Source organism: Malaya genurostris, chromosome 1 (genome assembly GCF_030247185.1).
Source record: "Malaya genurostris strain Urasoe2022 chromosome 1, Malgen_1.1, whole genome shotgun sequence".
NCBI classification, from domain to species: Eukaryota; Metazoa; Arthropoda; class Insecta; order Diptera; family Culicidae; genus Malaya; species Malaya genurostris.
The window spans coordinates 50,048,323-50,074,984 of record NC_080570.1 but is presented as its reverse complement, the minus strand read 5'-3'; the positions used below and the strand labels follow the sequence as shown (position 1 = coordinate 50,074,984).

At 34.9% G+C, this 26,662-nt stretch overlaps 1 protein-coding gene and 1 long non-coding RNA gene across 13 annotated transcripts in view; both read left to right on the top strand.

The window, feature by feature from the left end:
- LOC131439242 (uncharacterized) overlaps window positions 1-26,662 on the top strand; it is a 684,657-nt gene that overhangs the window by 622,573 nt on the left and 35,422 nt on the right. For 11 of the 12 annotated variants that reach the window (XM_058610111.1, XM_058610057.1, XM_058610049.1 and 8 more), the window contains one exon: window positions 19,565-19,933. The exons of the other annotated variant lie outside the window; for it this stretch is intronic. In XM_058610111.1, the coding sequence (XP_058466094.1) occupies window positions 19,565-19,933 (369 nt within the window). The remainder of the gene's footprint in view (window positions 1-19,564; window positions 19,934-26,662) is intronic. 12 annotated transcript variants of the gene reach the window in all.
- LOC131439307 (uncharacterized) lies at window positions 25,206-26,514 on the top strand. Its single transcript, XR_009231097.1, has 2 exons — window positions 25,206-25,964; window positions 26,054-26,514. It is a non-coding gene; the product is annotated as an uncharacterized LOC131439307 (long non-coding RNA).

Below are 26,662 nucleotides of genomic sequence, written 5' to 3'. Positions count from 1 at the left end.
TGTTTAACCCGTTTTACCCCAATTGAAATCAAAAGTCGTATTTCGGGTTAAACTTTCTTTCGCATACCGAAAGCAGGCTGATTACGGTTGATGAAAATCGATTGATATTACGAAGAAAGGCGCAAAAATAAGATTGCAAATGGGTTCAATGACCACACGAATCTTGTTATACCGTTTTACCCCAATTTATTTCATAAGCAGTATCAATCTGTCGTAGACGAATCAGAAGAAGACATTGATGATACTGATGAGTGGTACAAAAAAAAAACGGAAGAATGAAAACATATTTTTTTCACTTCAATTTTTTTAATAACTTTTCAAATCAACGTACATTGATCATGTTACTGCGAAAATGTTCAAAGAGCTGCTTAAGCCAATGCGTATTTTCAACAAAATGTTCGAATAATATAACCAATATTGTTTATCAATAATCGATTCGACCAGACTCCTTTCAAGATTCAGGAAAATTTTACCTCAAAACTGTAATAAAACCTTCAATGACAGTTATAAACCACAAAATGTATTTGGATCGTTGAAGTTTTTTACGTAATATGGGCCAATAATGAGAGTTTGTATTGGATCTGCTTCCGAATGGTAGATCAAAAGGCTAAGTTAAAAAATATTAAGGATCAATTAAAAAAAATTAGGTTAAAACGGTATAACAGAATTCGTGCGGTCATTGAATCCATTTGTACTCTTACTTCTAGGTCTTTCTTCGTAATATCAATCGATTTTCATCAACCGAAATCAGCCTGCCTTCGAAATACGTAAGAAAGTTCACCCATAGATACAACTTATACATTGGGGTAAAGAGGGTTAAAAGGACTAGTACTGTCATTCTCCTTATGTGTACTCAATGATGGCTTTTATTGTATCAAAGAACGATCACTGGCAACTCTTCACACGATTGAACCAGTGCCATCAAAAAGAGAAGGATATAATCGCAACAACAAAAACCCGGCATAGCTAATTTAACATAGGATTGACACCAATGCGAGAGCGAATTTCTCTCGATCACATTTCTGAGAATCAAACGATAGCACGCTGCTGTGGGGATCCTCTCTGAAGCAACAAACGGTCGCTTATTCTCGTTTCGCGATTTGATTCTATACAGGCAGTTGATAATTGCGATAGAATAATTTTACTATTGCCGCTTATTCTAACTATGTGCATATAACCTTTGTATAAGTTGTGTCTATGAAAATGCCTGTGAATGCTCTACACAAGGGTTTTGAAATATTGCAACCTAGTATAAGAATCATCAAGTTGAATCATCGATTCGATTTTCTGCGATAATTGTCAACTTTCAATTCTCTCTTGGGAAATTCCAGACAGCAACGATCATTCCCTCTCAGCTGGCCGTTCTATTTTGTTGATCTTTGAGCGCTTGTTGAACGACATATTGCGAGAAATATTCGTTCAATTTGCTGGAACGGTTTGTTGTTGTTTGTTCTCATGCAAAAATAGTGTGAACATTAAGTGTTACCTTTACATAGAAAGAAAATTTGTTGTTATTCTACGTGAAGTAGAAGTATTATGCAGGTATGTAGTTTTTTAGTTTAGGTTAGTTTAAAAAAATAAGTGGAAAAAACTTCAGAAATTCTGCAGTAAAACTAGGCTCCAACTCCTCATGTAAAAATGGCTCAACAATGGACCTCTGTCTGTCGGGTTTGTTGAACGAAAAAAATGGCATTCGGTTCAACGGTCTGTTTCAAAATCGGCAAACGAAGGCCCCGTGTTGGCCTCCCGTTGAACGATTGATTGGACTTTCATTGGACCAATGATCCAACGTATTAGACCAATGAAGGACCACCGTTGAATGTTTTTTTTTTCTAAGAGGGTTATCAGACTGTAAATTTAAAAAAAAAAAAAATACTCAGAGTATGACATGAAGCGAAGAAATATAGCAAAATTCTCTCACGGTTCATGCATTGAGAGACTTGAGTTCTTGTAGCATCTTCTACCGGATTGAAAATGTTGTATACAATATAGATAGCAATATAGCAGCTTCTATCAAATTTTCGGCAATCACCAACACTGTGTGTACTTGGATCACTGAAGTTTTCTACGTAATATGAACTAATATTGGTATGTCATATTGGATCTGCTTCGGGATTGTAAATCTGAATTCAACATAAAATAAAACTATATTTGTGGGTAAATTGAGGTAAAACGATGTAGCGCGAAACATGCGATCATGGAGATTATCTGTTAATTATTTTTTGAGGTTATATGCGAAACATAGAACCAGTGTTGGTGATTGCCGAAAATTTGACAGAAGCTGCTATATTGCTATCTATATTGTACACAACATTTTCAATCCGGTAGAAGATGCTATAAGAACTCGAGTCTCTCAATACATGAACCGCGAGAGAATTTTTCTACATTTCTTCGCTCCACTTCATACTCTGAGTATTTCACGGCCCATGAAAAAATATACAGACTGATAATGATCGTTGCTGTGTGGAATTTCCCAAGAGAGGATCGCAAGTTAACAATTATCGCAGAAAATCGAATCGATGGTTCATCTCGATGTTTCTCATACTAGGTTGCAATATTTCAAAACCCTTGTGTGGAGCATTCACATACATTTTCATAGACACAACTTATACAAAGGTTATATGCACATAGTTAGAATAAGCGGCAATAGTGGAATGATTCTATCGCAATTATAAACTGCCTATATAGAATCGGATCGCGAAACGAGAATAAGCGACCGTTTGTTGCTTCAGAGAGGATCTCCACAGCAACGTGCTAACCTTTGATTCTCAGAAATGTCATCGAGAGAAATTCACTCTCGCACTGGTGTCTATTTTATGTTAAATGAGCCATGCCGGGTGTTTGTTGTTGCGATGTTTTCCATTTCTCTTTGATGGCACTGATTGAATCGTGTGAAGAGTGAAGATTGAACGTTCTTTGATACGATAAAAGCCATCCTTGCATAGAACAGTCTTGTTTAACCTTAATAATTGGTCCAAACACCGATCAGTAGAACTTTTTTTTCCTGTAAATTCATGGAAGAAGATGACTTGGGGTGAAACAGAATACAGTTATTTGCGATCAATTTTATTAAAAACAATCCATTTATCTTGCTTATGAACATGTCAGGAATACCTTCCGATTGGTCGAATTCATTTTTTTTCCAGAGTTTTACACTTAGTTTTCGAAGTAAACTCAGAAAAAAGAGGAATTGAAGCAAAACGGGCATGATAGTGAATTTTGCGGATCTTCTAACTACCATAAATCGATTCTACGGAAAAATTTGCATAAGAAATACCAACTTTGAAAATATTTGCTTAGGTTTTTATAATATTATTGTGAAAAGTCGCGTTTTTGATCGTTTTTTCCTCACTGCCCGATCGGATGCACATAACAAAATCATAACACAAGTATATCAACAGTTGAGATGTATAACTTTATGTTTTATGTTATGTTATTTTGAGTTTATGTTATTTTTATGTTATTTTGAGATATTTAACAAATGAGAACAGTTGAAAGTTAATATTTATAATAATAATATAATAACAAAATCAGTTATGATGTTTTATTTTCATTCGCAAAACTCGTGATAACGTTCATTAATAAGAAAAATGAGTTCTTTCGTTGCTTCATATCGAAATATAATGATCAGAATTTCAAAAAACTAAAAGAAGAAATCAGATCACTAAATAAATTATTCGTTTAATAAAAAAAGATCATTCAACAATTTTGGATTGAAACGATGCTAAAAGTTGGCTGTGATATAGTTTTTCTGTGTTAAATTTGCTATCTAATTTATTACAACTAGCTAAGTCCTGGCATTACATTCCTTTTGTGGAATTTGGCCTTTCTGTTTCAACAGACTTCGCAGCCGATTCTTAGTGTACAGAATCATCGCTAGTACTATGGATCCTACTGACACTAAGAATCCTTCCAAGTCGGGGCTCGAACATACGACAACTGGCTTGTAAGACCAGCGCCCTATGCATTGAACCACCAACCCGGGCCATTTTTGTTTTTTACAACTATTGTTACGGTTTTGTTCTCGCTAGAGTCTTTTTTGTTATGATTTTTATTATTTTAACAGCTTACCAGCCAAAAATATTTCAAAATTTGTCACAAAATATTTCTGAAATAAATTACTCCAGTTGTTATAATTCTGTTATTATCATCTGATCGGTATGTGCTTCGGTTCGATGAATGTCCAACATATAGTCGACCGGGAAGCCGTTTCGGGACTTTCAAAAGCCGATTTTTAAATAGACCATTCAATTAGGTGCCAATTTTTTGCTCAACGAACTCGCACGAATTGCCCTTGTAATCATACATTTTATTGTTCCTCTTTGGACATGAAACATGAAAAATCACATATAATGATATCTTACTTCCTGCAAGTTATTTTTTTTCGATGTTTTTAAAAGTAGGTTAGTCTCTTTCAAGTAAATCATGTGGTATCAATTTTTCCGAGCGAAATAGGAAACAAACTCTTCCTTCTGTTTTATGAACGTTTCTTCTAATAAGCTTTTTTCGAATTTCCATTTCTTCTAATAAGCTTTTTTTCCAATGAGGCTGAATCTATGCAATTTTCGCATTGACGTAAAAAAAATCTTCGGTTACATTCTCTCATGTCAAACCCATTAGATAAGCCATATAGTTGTTGTAACAGATTCTTCTACACTTCTACAATATAACTGAATACTTTCTAAACTTCTACAATATAACTGAAATTATATAAGTTCCCCATAAGAGCCCGTGTAAAATTCAATCATCATCATAAGAAAGGTTCAAATAATAAACCTTAGATGGCGTGTCAGGTATAATTAGTTTTTCGTTAGTTTGCCAATAAAAAATAATACGGAAATTTGGATGGTAACTTAATCTGTGTATCAATCCCGACTCGAGACTCCCGAAACATTGATCCAAGTGTAAAGTTCCAGTATTTGCGTTCATAAAACATACGGATGTAAGGAGTAACATAATGCTTGTTGCTCGTCTCAGTTTGTTTATTTTTTGTATGAGAGTATGCTGAAATTGAAACTTATTGAATCTTTATATCCTCTAGGCATATAGAAACTCCTCATTATAGTACTTGGATTTATACCAACAAATGTAACAAGGTATCAATTAGAATCAAATTCTCCAAATGTCATCTTACCAAAGATAACAGAAAAATATCTGATTAAATAACAGTAGAGAGCCCCACAGACACAAACATTTCTCATTTCTTCAAATACCGTAGTGACATATCACAACTAGATATCAATGTATCACTGCACCTGTCACGAATAGCACGAAAGTCAGCACTTTAAAATGCACCACCAACTGATTAATTTCGTATCAAATTGCACCTATTACCGAACGCACCAATATCCGTTTGTGCTTGAAAGAAAGAGATACGTGTCTTTGAAAGAAAAAAAAACTTTTTCGGCATTTCCTTGCAGATCCAGCACACAGCCTCATCAATTCGAGTTAAATTATTTCATCGCATTTGTCACCCGGTTGGCCCATTCTATTTGCTTACTTCACCACATTCATTACTCTAATAGCAGAGGAAAAAAAGCCGGAACCACCCTCCACCCAGCGGGAGCAGAAAATTTACGACCCCATTCTTTAACCCAACAAACAAGCCCTTTTTTCCGCTCAAAAATCCAAATTCTCCAAATTTTCAGCGTCTTCTCTTCGTTGAAACATTGTGTCTTGCGCTGGAAACTATTAAAAACTAAAACGACAGCCCAATCCCCGCCGGTTCAATTATTCTTTCGCTTTAAACAGTAAGTTACTACTTACTGTCACCGCCCCCTACATCCGAAGAAAACCGACGGAATCGAAAAACTCATTTCGAATGTTCGCACGCACTCCCACGCTTCGAGCTCCGCCAGCCGGTCGCTCTTAGGAAAACCGCTCAATCTTCTCGAGTGCTTGCACTGCTGAATACTTTCCTTCTTCGAGAAAATAGCCGAGCAGGGAAACACTCTTCCCTTTGCCTTGTCCAAGTTTATCCGAATATCGTTTATTTTGTTTATCTTTTAATTAAACGAACAGGAATTAGAGAACAATTTGAAGACGGTTCGAAGACAATGACTGCTCTACGTTTGCACTCAAGGAAGACGAACCGGTTCTGTCTGGTCCCGATTATCGTTTGGGACGATCCCTTTTGCAACCGATGAGGCCTTGGTCGGAGGAGTTGTCAATATGATGAGTGGAATTTCCGTGTAATCTAAGCCATATAGAGTCGAAATTTCTTATTTGATTTGACTTCCTCAGTTGAAGGAATCGTTCTTTTGTTTTGACTTTGTTTCTAACTTCTTTCGAGTCTATTTGTCTTTCTCCGATAATTGCTAATACGAAGTGATTGAGCAGAACTCAACTGCAATTAAACGAAGATTATCTCGAGCGGTCATAAGGAAGATAATGTGTTCGTTAGCTGAATCATCTTCGACCAAAAAAATACCGACTGTATTATTCTTCGGATGTATCACGAGCCAAGCACGAAATCATCTGCCGGGGCGCGTACATCGCAAACAGCCTCGCAAAGCAGGGAATCTATTTGCTAATAGCAAACACAAATTTTCAAAAATCGCCTCCAACAACACAATCCCATGAGTTCTCCCTCGCAATAGAATAACAAATGGGCTATCTAATTCAAACAGCTCGCACCAAAAATTATATCCGGAAAGACAGTATAGAGTAAAACGTTCAACGCACGTTGAAATGGCTTTCAAACGCAAAACTCTATGTTTTACTTTATGAACCAAGGAAGCGATGATGTTAGCAAATTATTACATAGAGCAATGTAGAAATCAAGTAGCAATTGCAAATAATTACAAACAATGTAATATTTCCTTAAACAAACTTTCGGAATTGTTAAACCACAGACTAACAGACAAAACACTCAAATTAGATTCTTCAATCATTTTAACGGTCATTTCGAATATTCCTTTAGTTGGGACAGTACACGCATATGTCATGATGTCGCCACGTTACCCTATCAAAAACATCCTGTCTGTCATCTAGACTGTGTTTATTTTTTTCATTTACCAACAGAGTTGCCATTCATACAGAATTACCTGTAATGTATTGATTTGTATACGTTCATTCGAATTTCATGCAGCATACAGATTTAATACATATTGCCAAAACTATATACATAATTGTGCTACTTCTCATCCTCCAACGCAATACAAAATCGAACCCGTTTTGTTACAATATTTACTTGCTTCTGGTCTGCCGTCACTTAATTTCGGGTGAAAATTACCAACACAATCAAAAATAGTCTAGATAAACAATGTTGAGTAAAATAAATTGTCCAACATTGTCTTCCAACATCGCTAAAAAAGTTAAATACATTATTAACGTAATCCAATAATTTATTGTGACGATGCATTATCAAATATTTTGATGAAATCAGGCAACCCTGCAAGCAGCTGATCGGTGTTGACAAACGAGGGGGAACCAACTAGTAAAAAAACTTTTACGTAACATAAGGGCTGTACCGATAGTAAATAGTTCGCGCAGTACAATATAGGTGGAACGAAAAATGATTTTTATAAGAATTTACTCATACTGTCATGTCTGTTAGTCTGTGGTAAAACTTCAACTTTTTTGAAAACTAAACTATATTTTGATATTAATGCTAACCGACCGAACCTATTATCCATTCCGAATGCGAAAAAATAAGATTCATAAAAAATAAGAATATTCAGAAGCGAAATATTCAAATGATTGGATTAAAATTCTAAATAAAATAAATAAAATCTAAGAAGTAAAGTATTGTTTTTCCCCCAATACCAAGAGAATATTTTTCGATCATTCGAATTTAAACCGCAAATAAATGGAAATTTACTTGATAATAAACATTCCTATGTATTGTGACAGCTTCATTTGAAAACATCATCGTATGAACTAAAGCGCTATCTATTTGTCGAACTGTCGTTGGATGGCCAATAAACCACATGTGCACACACACTATTTGATTCAGGCCTTGGGCCTTTAGTTAAAATTTGACAGTCAAGCAGTTATTTCCTATCGAGTAGTTAAATTTTACTAAAACTACGGCCCATTTCAAAGTTTGATGGATGGAAAGTTGTTTGGGTTTATTTAGCACTGAAAATAAAGTGACATCAAGTGGTTTATCAATTGCAATAACGCGAACGCAAGAAGAACGTTGAGATAAATTTACTTCGTTTGACAATATATTCAAACTTTTTATAGGAGTATTTTCTTTGACTGAAAGTATAAAAAGAAATATCACACAAGAAATTTTTACTAAAGGTCTGACATTAGATTTTTTACAGTGTCGGAAAATAACCATCGATCTGTCAAAAATAACCATGCTTTCGAGCAGGGTTGTTCTTGACAACATACAAATAACCGCTCGAGTGTCAAATTTCTACTAAAAGGTAAACTAATTCGCGGGCTAGGATACGACTAGACAACTGGCTTCTTTTTCTAGAAAAATATTTCTCTTCGTATTCCGGTTGCTCTCTGTTAAAAATAATAAATGCCTCGCGATCACTGTTGCCAGTAGAGATAATTATTCATTCTGAAAACTTTCTCCCCTTATAACATGCGATTATTTATCATTTGAAAACATTTAGACAAATGTTATATCGGTCAAAAATATAGCTCTGGATTTATTCTGATCAGATGTTTGTTTTGAAGAAAACGTTTAGTTGAAACAGCTTAATAAATTTTTTCTAAAACACTCAATTTTGGGTAATTAATTTTTTCAGCTTTATTAACTAAAGTATTCAACATATTCTATTTCAGAAAAATAATAACATACAGAAGTATCCAAAGATTCGGTGCTATTCTCAACCAACATAATCAATATTCTCGTCCATATCACACTTCGTGACTTCAGGCTTTCTCTTTGTATCATCCAGTGATTGTTAAATGTACTCGTATGCTTTCCACATTGACAGGACTTAAACACAAATTGAACTTAAATCCTATTGAAATTAATAATTTTGAAAAGATGATCCGAAAAATAAAATATCCAATATAAAGCTACATTGTTACCGACAATACTGAGAACACTTTTTCTACCACCCTGCAGTAATATTGATTTCAATAACTTGTACTTGCTTATGTCAATTTCAACCAACCACGAGCTGGTCCAAAACTGGTCCTAGAAGTGGATTAACAATGGTCAGGTCCTGTCCTAGTTCGCGAGATGGTCCACAGCCTCAGTAAACAAAACGAGCGCGATTAATGAAACAATGGCTAGGAGCAAAGTCCAGAGATGCCAGGTGTTTTCAAAAATCTGTGTTTACGGCAGAAATCAGCCAGCGAATAATCATTGTTAATAATCCCATAACATTATTGAACGGGATCGTTTTCGTGAAGACCCGTTCAGTACTTTTTTCACAAGCAATCCTTGAAATTTGAAGACTCGGTGTCTGTCTCTGTTCGCTTGCGAGAATCCTTAAAAAACCTGTGTAATTTTTAAAAACTGTGCCATATATATAGTTTAAAATTTAATTCTTTTCACATACAGCTGCATGATGCAAACTACAAAATGTCAGAAGCGGAAGTCGAATCCGTTCAAAATTCAGGAGTTTTGTATAGGATTATTAAACTTATTATATGACTCTAAGTTTGTGGAAATCGGTTAAACCGGTCGGATATCAAAGGAGTGTCATATTGGTGATGTTAACCACCGGTACTTCCGGCATTGGAATCCGGGAAGGTCAACTTTAAGAGCCAATAATAAAAACTGAATTAGTTTTGAGTTCAATTCAGAAGACTTTTTAAAAGCATTTCGCATAGTGGTTCTAAACAATGGTGTGAAGATTTAGAAACTCATTGCCCTATATTTCATGAACCGAAAGTACAGAATTCTAGAATTTTGCATGGAACCATAATACCCGACAGGACCTGCAAATTGTAATAGTTTTCAGCACAGATTCGAAACTGTTTGTCGGTATTTGCATAGTTACTTTGAATGACGGTTTGATAGTTTTAACATGTATCGCCTTAAAATTTCGGAACCGAATACAATTTAGAATTTGTTTAAAGTCCTAAAAGCCCTGCTATTTGAATCTTTGTTTGTAGAAATCATTGTCTGATAAACAGGCATAACTAAAGTCAGATTATTTGGTTTTCGAAAAGACGGGTGGATAATATCAGAGACATAACCGGATGACGTGAATACCAGTAAAACGGATGGTTCGGTTTCTTTGATGTTAAAAAAAACTGAATTCATTCGATTTAAGGAGTCGAATGCTAGCACTGGAATTTGGACCCAAATTTTGAAACTCAACTTTGATGTTAGATTCTGGAACCTGAACTCGGAAACTGAATCTGTATTGTAGAACTGATCATTGAATCAGTGTTCTGAAAGTGAATTCTGGAAGAGGTTTTTGGTTAGGTATTGAATTCCAAATCTGAATCCTAACCTTGTCTTTTGATTCTGGTTTGCAGTTGGATTTTAGTTACAGAGTTCCGGTCCGGGATTGAGTTTTCAAATTCGGATCCAGAACTTACCTTCGAGATTTGGTTCTAGAATCCTGATCCGCAGTTTAGTTCAAAAATTTTCAGAACCTAGTTCCTGAATTCGATTACACTTGTGGAACCTAATTCTAGACCAGCATTATGGAGTTGAATTGTGAAGCTGGATTTTGGAATGTATTTAAAAACTGAATTCTGGAAGTATAATTTAATTTTGAATCTGAATTCTGGTTTCGTATTTCTCTTCGGTTTCAGAATGCTGAACCTAATTTCTAAACTATCAAATCGGAAAAGATTTGAGGTCAATTTAGAAATTTTTTAAGGTTTTTCCCCATTTTCAATAATGGTATACAATTTTTAACCCACTTTACCCTATATTTCCGGATCCGGAAGTCGGAACCGCATGAAATTCAGGAATTACCCATGGGACCACAGGACCTTTCTTTTGAACCTAAGTTTGTGAACATCGGTCACGTCATCTATGAGAAAAGTTAGAACACATATTTCCTTTTCTTTTTGCACATTTTACCCCATAACTACCGAACTGGATGTCGGATCCAAATAATATTCAGGAATTTTTATAGGACCTCAAGACCTTTCATTTGAATCTAAGTTTGTGAAAATCGGTTCAGTCATCTCCGAGAAAAGTTAGTGCAAAAAAACGTTACATACACACATACGCACATACACACACAGACATTTTGCGTACTCGACGAACTGAGTTGAATGGTATATGACACTCGGCCCTCCGGGCCTCGGTTCAAAAGTCACAGTGATTGCATAACCTTTCTATATGAGAAAGGCAAAGAGCAACAAATGTTTAGTTTCTTCACATACTAAATATTTTAGGAAACATTAATCTCGAGTTATTTGTGGTTATCTCATACTACTGTTCTGTCACAAATTGCTGATCATATCTTAGATGACGAGTAGAGAAAATTATGTTTAGACGTTAATTAAACAAAAGATATTCACGATCCAAAACTTATCACTCACCCAAATGATAAATTTTGAAAAGGCGCCGTATAGTAAAGTAAGACGTATTCACGTCAAACAATAATGTATGAGACACTCATGGGGCTCATCAGAAACCATCGTTTTGCTGAAGATGGTATGTTGCTAGGGTTTGGAGTTATATGACTTTTTCGATTTTTTGTAAGGCAAAATGCAAAAGAGCACTAAATTAAATGAGTTGAAAAAAAAAATAACACCCTCTCAGATTTCTCTTCAAACTTTTCTTATTTCATGACCGTTCAGAAACCGTATCAGATTAGTCTTTATCGATCTGGCATCTGTTCAATATTTATATTACAAGGTTTAGTAGTTTTTGACGAAAAAACAATCATAATTTTGGATTAGTAGCTTATACTGAAAAGCTTTTTTAAGCAAAATCATTGACAATAATTAGCTCGACAAATCTTTAGAAGACGATTTTCTCGTAAAATTGTTCACAAAAATGCTAAAACAAAAAAGGTGATTTTTTGAGAACCACCGTACTTCAACTTCGAAAAATTTATGTAACTCGATCAAATGAAGAGGTAGGATGATAGCTTCTTCTGCAAAGTTGCTCAAAATAAAATTTCCTGCAACTTTGCTGTGAAGTGCAATAATTTCTAAATTCAATTAAGAAAGTTAGAATCCAGATTTAAATCCAAACATGGACCACCCTAATGATCTTTTGCATCAAAAGATGCGCCAGTTAGTCCTTTTTTACCCTTCTACGATGTATCACAGTGATTTTAGTGTAAATAATTGCTCATCGGTTTCATCTACAGTTATGAAGTGTCACTAATTTCTATTATACTTCCAGGTCTAATACTAGTACCAAGCAGAAGTATAGTTTATAATCAAATGTAACAAACAACTTATTTGCATGACCAATCGGTATTACGCGAATTATGTGCACGAAAAATACGAAACTGAAAAACAATTTAATTTTTTCTACAGTTCAAAAGGCAAATCCTCTAGATTCAGCACATCAATTATTTAAAGAAAGTGCGCCTTGAAAATTGTCGTCAATCGCAATACATGCATCTCAACCCGTACTATGTAATGTGACTATTACGTAAAATTCTGGTAAAAACGAAGTTCAGATGAAAGTAATTTTACAGTACAATTTAAATTAACTTCGAGTAAATTTCACAAAATTATTCTATAAAATCTACGAAAAAGTCACGTAGGTATTACGTGATACAACTGTGGACTAAGAGTTCATGAGTTCATTCTGTGCCATTCACATAAGTATTACAAGAAAAGTTATATGGATAAAAATCACATACGTTTTCGCGTAGCATTGAAGTGAGGATTTTTCTGAGTGCACCCGGAACCGGCTAACGGTAGTTTTCTCTACTGACACTGTGCTGATGTGCTCTATTAGCTTACAGCAACCAAAGAATACTATGACACTATGACCTTGAAAACGGTTTTTTTCCCGAATTGATTTCAGCTAAACAAACTTAGAATCACATCTCTTCGGTTCGATAAATACACACGGTACGAGTGATTCATAGTGATTGATGTTTATATCAAAATAATAATCATACCTGAAATAATTCGCTAGCTCCAAGTAAAAATATGTCATTCAAACTCAATGACAGGCGGACCTAACTTAACATGATAGGTGGGACGATCGCCATTCGCGCAGTCTACTTTGTTTCGATTCTCAAACCAGTCCTCAGGATCAGTTTTTTTCTCTCATGATCCGAGAATCGAATGACTACAATATTAAAAACTCTTTAATTGAAACAAAATAAAAATAATGGTTCATATTATGATGGCATGACCGTACGAAAGATCTAAAATCAGCACCCCAAAAAAAGAACGTTTTACCCCAGTTTCCTTCCAAGTCCTCTTCTGAGCCTCGTACAAAAGTGTTTGCTTCAGAATTAACTCACATTAAGCGTAATGACATCAAATAACAATAGCAATAATGATAATCACAATCCCGCACAAAACAGTCACCCGATTGCAACCCTTCACCTTTGTTCGTGGATGAATGGATGAATGTAGCATATTTGGAATAGGTACCCTCGCTGCTGTGTCTGCCTGCCAGTTTCGATGGTCTTGCGACACATCCTACTTACCTACCAACAACACCCCGACGGAACCGGCAGGCCAGGCCAGGCCAAACCAAACCGTTGGCAGCGTTGGCTGTATACTGAAGATGAATCCGAACAAAAACAGCAATGCTTTGCCGGGTCTCCCTTCGGATCCATTTTGTCAGTGGTCTGGGATTGGTAGTCGGGGCGGAGGTGTGGCGCTGATAATGATGATGATGAGGATGATGTTGGTGGTGGTAATGTTTTATAATTATGACACTTATAGTGTGTTGAACAACTAACATCAAACCCAGAATCACAGCCACCCCTTCACCTGCTGCTGAAAGTGGAAACGAAAATGTACAATTGGTTTCTTGGAATTAGTTGTAATGGGTAGCGAATGGTTTGCCAGTACAACCGGTAGATCTCAGTTTTTTTTCTGCTAATGGACAATTTGAACTTTTAACATGAACTGCTTTGCAATGGATCTGTAGATATATCCTGAGAATGCAAAAAAGTAACAATTCTCGATGAACATTAGAAGAGGTCCCAAGTGCAAATGACAGTTTCTCTTTGTTTACTTACTCTTTCAATTATTACGGCATATTCCTGTATTTTCCAACCATTTCTTCTTTTTCATTTTTGATAGTTGATGGGTTCAGTCGTTATTCTAGGTAAAGAGTTAGAGAGAGAGAGAGAGAGAGAGAGAGAGAGAGAGAGAGAGAGATGGGGGGGGGGGGGGGGGGATTACCAGTAGGACCGTAATAATCGAAGGAGAAAGTAAACAAAGAGAAACTCTCATTTGCACTTAGGACCTTTTCTCGTGTTTGTCTTCAAATGAGTAGCAACTCGAATCATCGAAACACTTTGCATCATTGCGCGGTCGGAGTGTTACTATAAAATTCCGCTCTTCAATCTAGCCTCAATTTGCAACAGTTATCATCAAGCATCAACTAATTTTGAGATTTATTGTTTCAAGAAAAAAATAAAAAGAACTTCAATGGAGACGCATGGTTTGCTGTTAATTTTTTTTAGAAAAAAGTGGTTTTCCACATTTAAAAAAATATGAAACCAAAGCACTTCAGCATTCGAAAAAAGTATTTATTTATTGGTAAAAAATCATGAGTGGTTCCAAAATCGTGAGGGTGAAATATATGTTTCAAGCTTTTTAAATATTGTCTATTTCAAAAAATAATCATCGAATATTGAAAAACATTGTAGACCTGTAAATTGACAATGTTTAACTCAGTCCAAACTCTTTCAAATCAAATATGAGTCCAGGCTCTTTCAAATTTTTCCCCGGAAATTCGGGAAATTTTTAGTTGAGAAAGGGGCTAGACCGGATACGTGGTTAAATTGGACAGCTTAAATAATTTATAAGCCTGCAATTAATTTAAAAACCCACAGTTTTAATGGATGTTTTTTTTTTCAATTTCTAAAAAGTGCCCGAATTAGCCCCGGTCTCCCCTATATTATGAAAACCACCTCCGAATTTTTTTTCTGGGTACGCGCCTGAACGGTATGCAATCCCTTTGGAGCCAGATTCGACATGCTTACCTGGCTGCAGATTTTTTTAAGAATTTCATAAAAAATTTAGAATACTTTTTCAACAATTTTTACCAAAATTTAACACCAATCTTACAAAAAAAAATAACGGAAATTTTTCACAATTTTCATCGAATTTCACAAAAATATTTCAAAACTTTTTAAAAACTCATCAATTATCTTAAAATTTACAAATTTACAAAAAATTCATTATTTCATAAAAAAAATCAGTGTTTCATTAAAAAAAATTATAAAACTGTTAAAAAATTTTTTTATAAATTTAACTACAATAGTTGTACACAATTTTAAAAGAATCTCGGAACATTAACATAAATATTTCGGAGCAATTACGAAAATTATACTAAAATTTAACAACAATTTTCTAAAATTTTACTAAAACTAAACTACAATTTTTCAAACACTACAGAAATTTCACAAAAGTTGAACACAATCCTAAAAAATATTCACAAGACTATTTCTAAAATATTGCAAAAATTTTACAAAAATTCTACACAAATTTACAAGAATTTCACAAAATTTTACAGACCGTTTAACAAAAATTTCTCCGATTTGTAAACATTAAAAAATTGTGTACAATTTTAAGGAGTTTCAAAAAATTTAATCAAAAAATTAACGAAAACTTGGCGAAGTTTTACAAAAATTGCACAAAACTTTGAACAAATTTTTCACAATTCACAAATTTAGGATTTCAAAAGATATCATGGAAATGTTTTTTGCAAAGGTCCAAAATAATCCAATTTTTAAATATAGAGAAAAATCGACACATTTTGCAAAAAAGTTGAACTAGTGATTGTCACAAAATCAGTCAAACTTTCGATTAAAAATACTGAAAAAAATCTTCACTGAAAAAATTGAATTTGAAAAAAAATTTAAATCGATTTTAAATCAAAGATTTTCAAGATGGACACGTGGAATGAAAAAAAAAGTTTCCCCAATAAAATCTATTTCTCGTCTAAAATGAATTTTTATATGTAGAGTCTGTTTAGTGAAAACAAATCTTAACTGAAAACATTATCATACAAGAATCCAATAAAACTCAATTTATAAGAAATAAATTTCTAGTAATTCTAGAAATTCTAGAAAAAATATAAAATTCCATAAATTTTAAAAATTCTAGAAATTCGAACACCAAAAAGATCGATGAAGTATTTAAAATGTTCCAAAACTTTGAGAAATTTAAACTTTTCGAAGAGATAAGAACACTCCAAAAATTTAAGAAACTCATGAAATAATCCAATAATATAAAATACAACAATTTCGAAATATATGAGAATTTCAAGAATTAACAGAAGTTCAACCGAAAAATTCAAGATTTTCAAAAAATTGAAGATTTTTGAGAAATTCAAGAATAACAAGATAATCAAGGTTTTCAAAAATTCTAGACATTAAAGAATTTCAGGAAAATCAGGAGATACAAATAATTTAATAAATAAACTCATGTGACTCAAAAACTCCATTTAGGAGATTTCAAAAAATATTATAAGAGTGAAAATAATTATGATAAATATGTACAAAAATATCGAGAAACTCGAAAAACTCAAGACATTTCGGGAAGTCACAAAATCCGCATAATGCAAAAAAATTAAGCAACTCAAAAGAACTTTAAAAATTCAAGAAATTGAGAGCTTTCGAAAAATTTGAACAGTTTAATAAATTTCGGAATTAAACACATTCCAGAAATTCGAGTAAGTAAAAAAATAGAAAACTAAGTAGCATCATTTTTTAAGAAATTCAAAAATATACAAATAATAATAAAATTTTGAAAGCGATGATCAAAAAGTTAACCAAGCACGATTAAAGACTGTCCCCGAAAGTATGGACGCACTTTGATTTCGCTGTAAATAATTCACAAGTATAAGATATTCAAATTTTATTCGATATACTGATAATATTAGACTACAACAACCGAATATTATTCTTAACATTTGCTACTTAGCCATTGTAGACTAGCTGGCGCACCTTCTTGCGAACGTTCCTCATTAACTTCCGCACAGACTTCTTGGCGACAAGTTTTGACACTTTTTCCAATCTTGTTTTCTAAGATGTGTCTTCGTTAATGCCCAAAATTCCTCAATTGGTCGAAGTTGTTGGCAATTTGGTGGAGTCATGTCTTTTGGGACGAAAGTGACATTTTTGGTAGTATACCATTCTACCGTTGATTTCGAGTAGTGGCAAGAAGCAAGATCTGGCCAGAAGACAACAGGATTCTTGTAGCTTCGAATCATGGGTATAAGTCGTTTTTGTAAACATTCCTTGATGTATATTCCGCTGTTCATTGAAGCAGTGGTGATGAAGGGTTTCGAAATCTTACCGCAGCTACAAATTGCTTACCAGACCATAGATTTCTTACCAAATTTTTCGAATTCAATCGATGTTTCGTTTAAAAATTACAATGTGTGTAAAATTAATGTGATTCAAAAATTTTGAATAATTGAAAGTTATGAATTTTAAAACACTCACTAAATTGAGAATAATTGAAGATTTTTGTTGAATTCGATTTAATAGGTTTTAATATTGTGGTCATTCGCCTCTATGCGGAGTTAGAAATTGAACCCAGGTGTATTGCATGAAAGGCACCCATTCTCGATTCTCCAAAAATTTGAAATTTGATATTTAAAATTCCCGCGCTTGTCCAATCGGTAAACTTTTATTCTCTCAACGTTGGCAACACTTTTATACACATTCTGTCCAATTTTGACGCATATCGTACGATTAGTTTTTGTTTGGCGTCTATACAAAGAAGTTGAAAAATTTAAAAATTTTCGTGTGGCGATTTTTATAATGGATGAAAATTTAGAACAACGGCTCGCCATCGAAGCGCCATTTCGAATCAATTTTACTTACAGGTAGTAAAGTCGAATGTTTATGTATTTCCTATGTTTGTTCGTTCTTTATATTTAGGTAGTAACTTGAAAAGCCAGTAGAATTCATTTCCTATCTCATGGTTTAATGAAGAATTTGAACTATTTTTATGAATGTCTAAACTTTCTGCGACGACTAGTTTCTATGGGTTAGAAATTTGTATTAAAATTTGTATGTTATTCGTCGTAAGTTCGTGACCTTCTATTCAGGCAAGTTCAGCTACCCTCTGACTTAAAATGATATGATAATATCTTAGCTATTTTTTTAGAAACTTTTTCCGTGGTCGAACCCAACATTTCCTGAATGTCTCGTCGTGTTCTTCCCCATATTTTGTTGGAAACATTGGAGTTCGTTTCGACAACGATTGATTTTGTCTTTCTGTTTTGGAAATTTCGTTTCAAATACGTTAACTCGTTGAAAAAAATATTTTGCTGGAAGCGTAATAGAGCTTAAACTTAATTTAACTACCTCGGGCTAAATCCCATCCTATGCTCAAAGTATCCTAACTAGATTTATCTCTTGAATGTGATAAAATGAGTCTAACTGCAACATTAATGCTAAATTAACATTCATGCATCACTAAAAATGTACTCTGATTACCTTTTCCATTACCGCACCGTGTATCGTGTCCCTTCTAAATGTCGTAAAACTAGGTTACAAAACTGCTTTCATTAATAGTTGAGTAGAAAACGGTTCTGGAAAAAATAATAAACTAATGAATGTCCACAGCGAAGCCAATACATTTTAATACATGATCACAATCAAACTTCGATCTTTTTTTTCAGCAACTACCACGCTATATATCACCATGGAAATGAATTACAAATCACGTTCATGTACCCAAATGGCATCAGTTTCAATTGAAGCTGCATGTCGCTCATCCTCGAACCGCCATCACACTGTGCTGTACATATATCAGTAATCACTATTATTACTCGCATTTTTATCGTTTATAATTATTTTAATTTTACCCCAAAAACCCATTAGCGAATAATTAAATTCTTCCCAGTGGCATCCTTAAATCAACATTAAATTTATTAACATCGGATAGTCATACGACATCCACATGTAGGATCCCTTCTACCACTTCTGCGGTCATGTAGTTAAACACGCCTTCCCACGCCGTTTTCCCACGCGTCTGACGTTTGCTAGTTTTGCTTACACCAACGTGACGTCCTCGAGCTGATGGGTATCATTATGGCTAAAGTTCTAACTCTTCTAAGTAAACAAAGTCCTTGGAACAACATAGAAAATATGCTGGTTTTGACACGAAAGTATGAACCTTTTTCCTATTGTTGTTCATCGGTACTAGTAGGAAAGTTCGGGCACCGAGTTTCGCAATTTGTAATTTATGGCACAACTTAATTATTTTACCGCCTGTACATCCCGAACAAACAGAAAGCATTTTTTTTCTGTCGCTTCCAGTTCGTTCGGCGAAATCCACATGCCAGCCAATCTGTCCAAAAGTTAATATACTCAACGCCGCCCACTCTGTACACAAATCCGAACCAACAAAAAGAAAAAAAAACAACAACCGCAACCGTACAACATCCAACAAACAAACAAACAAAAAAAACGAAAAAAAAAAACAAAACACCAAAACTCCAGCCGTCTCTTTCCCTCTCTTTCTCTCTTCTCTATCTATCCATACTTTTACGTCGTTGCAGTGCGAGCGATGGGCATGGACGATAATTATCATCGCTTGCTGGACCAAAACATGGCGTTGATCGACACTCCGCTGGTGGCCCCGGCCCATGCGTACTTCCCGCAACACTTCAAGACGGCCCTGTATCCGTATAACATCAGCGGCTACCACCACCAACACCAGCACCAGCATGGGCTCCACGGGGGCCATTTCGGTACGGTACACGGCAACGGGGCCCACAATGGGAACGGGGACGGTAATGGCGATTATCTGGCCGCTTCCGTGTCCTCGCCAGTCGACAACATTCTGATCAGCATGAACGGAGACGGGAACGGGGCCGACGCGGCAATTGAGTACGGAGGATTCTACGACAATGCAATCGAACGACAAAGTAGGTACCATCCCAACCCACCATCCTAAAAACACACACACAGTCTCTCTCACCAATCCAAAAATAAAAAAAATGTACCCCGCCCGCGTCGAGATCCGGATAAACCACCGTGCAATACGGGGGTCTGTCTGTTTTTGTCGATAGCCGATAGTCCGTCCAGAAGAGACTTCGCTCGTTCTAGGATTATCCCAAAATGTGCACCTCCCCCCTCCCCCCTCTTGAAAACTTACTTATTCTGCTGAACCACACCACACCAGTAGTAGCTAGGGCTCCGTAAGATGCTCTCGCCGCCAAAGTGCGTGTAGATCCTAGATTTGCTTTTGGTTCCGTGTGCCGAGTTCTGTGTTTAGTTTTATTTCTTCTTCCGTTTGTTTGTTTTTTCTTATTTTTTATTCCGATTTGTAGTTTGCAGACGAACCAGTGTCTTTCCGTTTGTTTATTCTATGTTATGTGTGACTTTTACGTTTCAAAATATCAACGTTAATCACAGCCGCTGATTTCATTCATATATACACTCGCATACCGTATTTAATCAGTCAGTTGTCATATTCATATATCACAAGCATAATCACTCGGCATTGCATCCGTTCACCAAAAAAAAAACACACGCTAAATAGTGCCACAAATGCCAATCGCTTGCGGACAATCAAAACACTCCGAAACCAATGTGACCAATGAAAGTATACCAACTTAGTGACAAGTGACTAGTATGACAGTTGTGAACATTATAGTGAGCTTACTGAGGGGTTAGAGATGGTAGAGTATGCAAATTCCCGAACCCGAACCCGACTCATACAGAAAATAAATTTTGTTAACACGACCATCTCTAGTTATAACTATACAAAACGATGACAAGATGAGGCTCATTGGAATATTAAAAACTATAAACATAAAACAGTGTAAGTGAAGTATTTTATTTTCTTTTCTCTTACGATGGTAAAGCGGTAAGTTATATCTTCTTCCAGTTGGTATTGCTTCTCTCACTCTCTCACGATACAATATAATGCGATTAATGTGAGAGTGAGAAATTGTGAGATTTAAAACTTGTAAACCAACTAAGAGTGAGGTAAAATTGATTAAAAACGAGACGATTTTTTATTGGAGGCATGATACATCTGATCACAATGCATTTTTTTGTATTCAATGGTCTGGAAAATCAATTCCAACTGTCTAGAAGGACCGCACGAGACGTTATCAAGTTTATTTCACCCCAAGCTTCCTTTTTGTACTGGATTGTATTCAAGTTTAACTGTTTATCATAAAACTGAGGGGCTTGCAGATGACTCAATAGAGTATTTCGGAATTGAAAACTACAAGGATCAGCCCCATAGTTTAGTGCGAGCCATTGATGTGGAACAAGGCAACAAAAATTTCTAATGATTTACAATCAAACAGTTCAACTGCAATTGCACGAGAGTGCTTACTTTGTTCTCGATTAGGAACCAACACCGAACATTATTTGTATTGATTTGTATTTGTTTTATAGCCGACGAAATTACGCCGATATCCCAAATGTATGCAATTATATCTTTGTACATACTTGCAATACAGATTTCGATATTAAAGCTTCTCTTCGCCAAGCTTGTGTTCAAGTTTTGTTTGCAAGCAGTTAGTTTTATAGCGATAAATTTCTATACCATCCTGCAATTTCGGTTGAAGCGATAAACTTTTTCTCATAATCAATCGAGTTTATCTTACATAAGTTATAAATTAATCTTAGGCACTCAAAATTTACCCTGGGGTAGTTGTCATTTTCCAGGGGAAACGATGGAATTCCATCCGAGCTTGCATGACACAAGGTCAGAGAACAGCAATTAAAGCTTCAAATCGTTTTATGGCACCTTTTGTCTTGCTGTCTAACAACAACGTACCTCTAGCATGCTACGCGTAGGACCAGGGATGTCAGGTCATTTTCTCTTTAAAAATCTGTGATCAATCCACAAACTTGTCTGTGAAAATCTGTGCACGTTTCCCTTACCCATAATAGCTGATCGGAATCATTTTGGTGGGAAAAAAAAGATCTCACTACCAACTGCTCTGTACCTGTTTACTCTACAGAGAGTTTGAAAATCTGTACAGAAAGTTCAAAATCTGTGAAACACAGATTAATATGTGAAACACAGATTAATCTGTTAACCTGGCATCCCTGCCTGAAACGTTAGCTACACTGAAATGAAAATTTTTTTTCTATTCATTAAATGTGTCATATGAATCAATTGTTTTTATTTATTATAGAAGTCATATGGAAACATATAACTATAATTGATAGTGTATATGAAATTTATGTAATATACAATAACTTTCAAATATCCATAGCCATAGTGAAAATATTGGGAATATCATATATGAGCTGTATGAATGTTCGATGACATGTATATAACAAAATTTAACAAATACGGAAAAAATAATGATGGCTACCCGAGAACAACGCGTTTTATTCGAGTTGGGATTCCCGCAACATTTTCTAGAAGTTTTGAGTGGTATGTATTTTACTTCGTATATATTTTGTACTCAATAATACTTATTCACTTCAATCAGGTTGTGGTATCGGTTTATTTGAGTTGGCGAACATCGGAAAGGATTATAATAAAAGTGATATATGATTAGGTGATATGATAATAAAACGGTAATATGTAATGTTTATATAAATAAATATTTTAATTTGTTATGAACAGAACGTTGACTTTGTTTTATTTTATATGGCATATAAAATGGAGTACACTAACCTGAATAAATACGTTTCAATATAATACCAAATGCATTTCAAAAGGTTTTCCGATATTTCTTATATGATTTGCCTATTTGTGACTATAGAACACGCTAATAGATTCGATTCAGACAAGAAATTTCATTTGCTATATTGAAATCATATGAGAATAACTTCCAGAAGAATGTTATGCTTCATAGCATTAACATATATACTTGACATGATGTTGAATACACCACATAGCTATCATTGAGAATTCCAATAGTGCAAAATCATTACAATATCATATAATGTGAAAGTGATAATTTGGCTCAGTGTATAATTTCGCTTCTATTTATAGATTCGCGTGATTCCAACAACTTCGCTTTTGCATCGATTGACCAATCAGAGCGATGCTTTCCCTTTGATATATTACTTACTCCTTCAGAACCGTCGTCTATGGCAGGAAAATCCGATATGCCGGACATTTTTAGCAGACAAAATAGGACACTGTTCGCTACTAATCAAAATTTCAATCGTATATAATTGAAAATACGTGGCTTCATACATTCAAATCGAAACTTAGAAATATTTCCAATCCAATGATGAAATAATATTAATAATTGAAACAAAATAGACTAAGCTGTACGTGTTTAAAACCTGACCACATTTCTACGTGTATTTTTCCTTGAGTTTCTGATTTGCACCCCTATATAGAAAATAAAGATGTGTCCCAATCCTGAAGCAGATCCAATATTACATAGAAAACTTTTGCAATCCAAGCCTTTTAACCCGTTTTTTCCCAAAAGGTGAAGCCGAGTATGCATATAAAAACTGCCCCCAAACAGAAATTAAACTGTTATAAGCTGTTTGAAAGCGTTTGTTTCGGAGATGATTTTCCTAAAATTCTAACCCTTCAACTGCCATATTTGTGGAGTTAGGGTGATTCTTCTGATTTTCATTTTATTTAAATTTTTCAAAAACCTCTTTAGCAAAAAAATCAGGAATATTTAAGGAACTATGAGAAACCCTTCTGATTTTTTCAGAATTTTTCAATATGTATTTTATGTGAAAAACATGTTCAAAATTTTCGAGTTATTTTTTATTAGCACAGTTTTGGTACCACTCTAGATTGTACATAAAAAATAAATCATTCATAAGTACATTACGCTGTGTTTTTTTTTCTGATTTTTATAAAATATGGACGGGTATAAAATCAGACTTTAAAATAAAAAAATCATTCGAAATACCATGCGTCACCATCGAATTATCATTCGATGGAGATGTATGATATTTAGTTCAGAAATAATACACCAGTCGTCTTCAGAACTAAATACCATGCGTTTTCATCTACAACTTGAGTTGAGCTACAAATAATATATTCATTTTCTTGCTATTTCCTCAAGAGAGTTTTTTGCTATAATTGAAATATATATATTAACTAAGACTATAGTTGCTGTGTATAAAAATCTAACTTCAAATGCTTTCGCAAAAACAGTTTTTCACCAGCCATTCAAGACTCGGATACTGCGTTCGTTACCCTCCATTCGATCGTTCCACCTTGCTCTCTGTGCTTCTCATGCTCTTGGCCTACCGAATCACGTTCAAGAACCATTTTCACATGATGACATGCTTAAGCCGTTTGACTTTAGCTGTCTTGTTGAGAAATTTCAGGTATCTTGGCTATTCATACCATGTTGTACAGAACGTTGATGAACAGTTTGCTCTAAAACTGATAGTTTTTTTAGATTTCACTTGGTTTCGAATTTATCTTTGCGATTGTCGTCTGTGAATATTTTTTTTCTTCAAAAGAACTATATTTTTAATGTTCTTTAGATTTATAATATATAACCAAAATGTGAGATTAAAATTTACTACAGTGTATTTGATGATTTATTTAATTTTGATTCAATAAATCTAAAATTAGTTATCAGTTCATAAACAAAAACTTTAAACCGTATATTGAAAACTGAGTATTTGTCAATTCATTAGTTCTGATCCTTGTTTCTCTCACTGGTCCTTCCTTGTGAAATACAACTGACCGCTGACAACGTGTTCACTAATGCGTGCAAACGAGCTGTCTCCCTACATTATTGCTAGCTAAATCGAGACAGGCGTACGGGTGTGCAAAAATAATTTAATATTATTTTATCATTAGTCATTACGTCAATACTCAAGCCCTGAACTCAAATTGTAGAAGGAAACGAATAGTATTGAGTTCTAAGGGCATGTGATATATGATTTTAGAACTAAATACAATGCGTCTCCATCTGATGATAATTTGATGGAGACGCATGGTTTTTCGATTGATTTATTTTTTTAAAAGTCTGATCTTATTCTGAAAATAATACAGTCCAATGTACTCATGAATGGTTTCTTTTTGCAGTAAAATCTTAAGTGGTACCAAAATTGTAAGTGAATAAAATAAAAGTCGAAAGTTTTTAACATTTTTTACGTGAAATACATTTTGAAAAATTCTGAAAAAAAATCATGTTTTCATAATGCCTAAAATTTTTCTGAACTTTTTCAATTTTTTTTCGTTTAGGAGGTTTTTGAAAAATTTAAATAAAATTAAAATCATAAGAACCACCCCAATTCCACAGATGTGACAGTTAAAGGGTTAAATTTTTAGGAAAATCATCTCCAATACAAACCCTTTCAAACAGCTTATGTACAGGGCAGTTTTTATATGCATACCCGGCTACACACTTTATTTTATAACTCGTATATTTCGAAATGCGAAAGCAAGTTTAACTTTCGCATTTCTAAAATAGGCTGATTGCAGTTGATTAAATTCGATCGATATTAAGTAGAAAACTCTAAAAAGTAGATCATGTTATGTAACCGTTTGTTACAAAGTCCTCTGATTATTTTTAGTATATGTTTAAATGTTATTTGTACTGTCACGTTTCTAAATGTTAATACAAGGGTTTATTGTTAGTAGGGTTAGTCAAATAAAAATGTTTAAAAATTGTTAGATTATATGTTAATTGTAAAACTAGGATTAGTAGGGTTAAATAAATAAAAACACACAATTGTTAAAACACTAAAACAACACAGTGGGTACAAATGAACACCGAAGCGTATAACAGAAAATGTAAGGTGGCGGAAAGCTGTTCTACGGCTGATGAAGTACGATTGCGCGGCACACTAATTGTTCGCGCCTGGAAGGAGGTAAAAACAACCGCCAAATTTCAGTGAATAGGAAGGAGAAGAGCAATCGAACCCAGAGCAAAGGTTCAGAATTAATCTGGCGTTCGTGTGCTGAGGTTCAGTAGAGCAGTGAATAGTTTGAAGATTGTGGTATTTTATAGAAATTGTGAGGTGTGATAATAATTCGTTCAGGTAATTATATAGAGCTTACGCAAACTGAACAGAAGCCAATTGTGCCAGTCCGGGTAAAACTAATACCCGTATTACATATACCCTCACAGGACCTTTTGGTATATTTATTGATCGCCTTGGACTGAAGGAAAATCTTCCCAAGGTAGCACACGATTCGGCCTAGTGAGCCCTGGATGCTCACTACGTCTAACCCGTCAAAGACCAGCGATTGTTCTCTGGCCTTGGGCCATAACTGCAAAGGAGAACATACCCCTCTCGGCACGGTCACTCCGGTATCGTCCTGGGCCTGTCGATCTCCGTCAAAGAGGGAAGACGCCAGTACTAGCCGTAACTTCAACCTAGAACCCACCAATTTCGACCAACCGGAATTCTACGCCAGCCATAGTTCCCGTACAACCGCACCGTCTGTAGCAGCCACGCGAGCGCTCGCCGGACCATCCCAATTCACCTAACAACAGCATTGGTACGTACCAGGAAAACCCCACAGCACTCACATACACTCACACTTACAGATTGAAAAAAATAAATAAAATAAAGTGAATCCAATAAATCCGTTTTGTTAGTCCAAATACATTTCATTTTTAATTCACAACCCATATTCAGACAGGTGACAGTACCCTACAATAGTTGTTCGCGAAGCCCCTCCGAGTACCCAGTAGTAAGCCGACCCTGAGACCCAGCTCGAGGGGTCTCTTGCT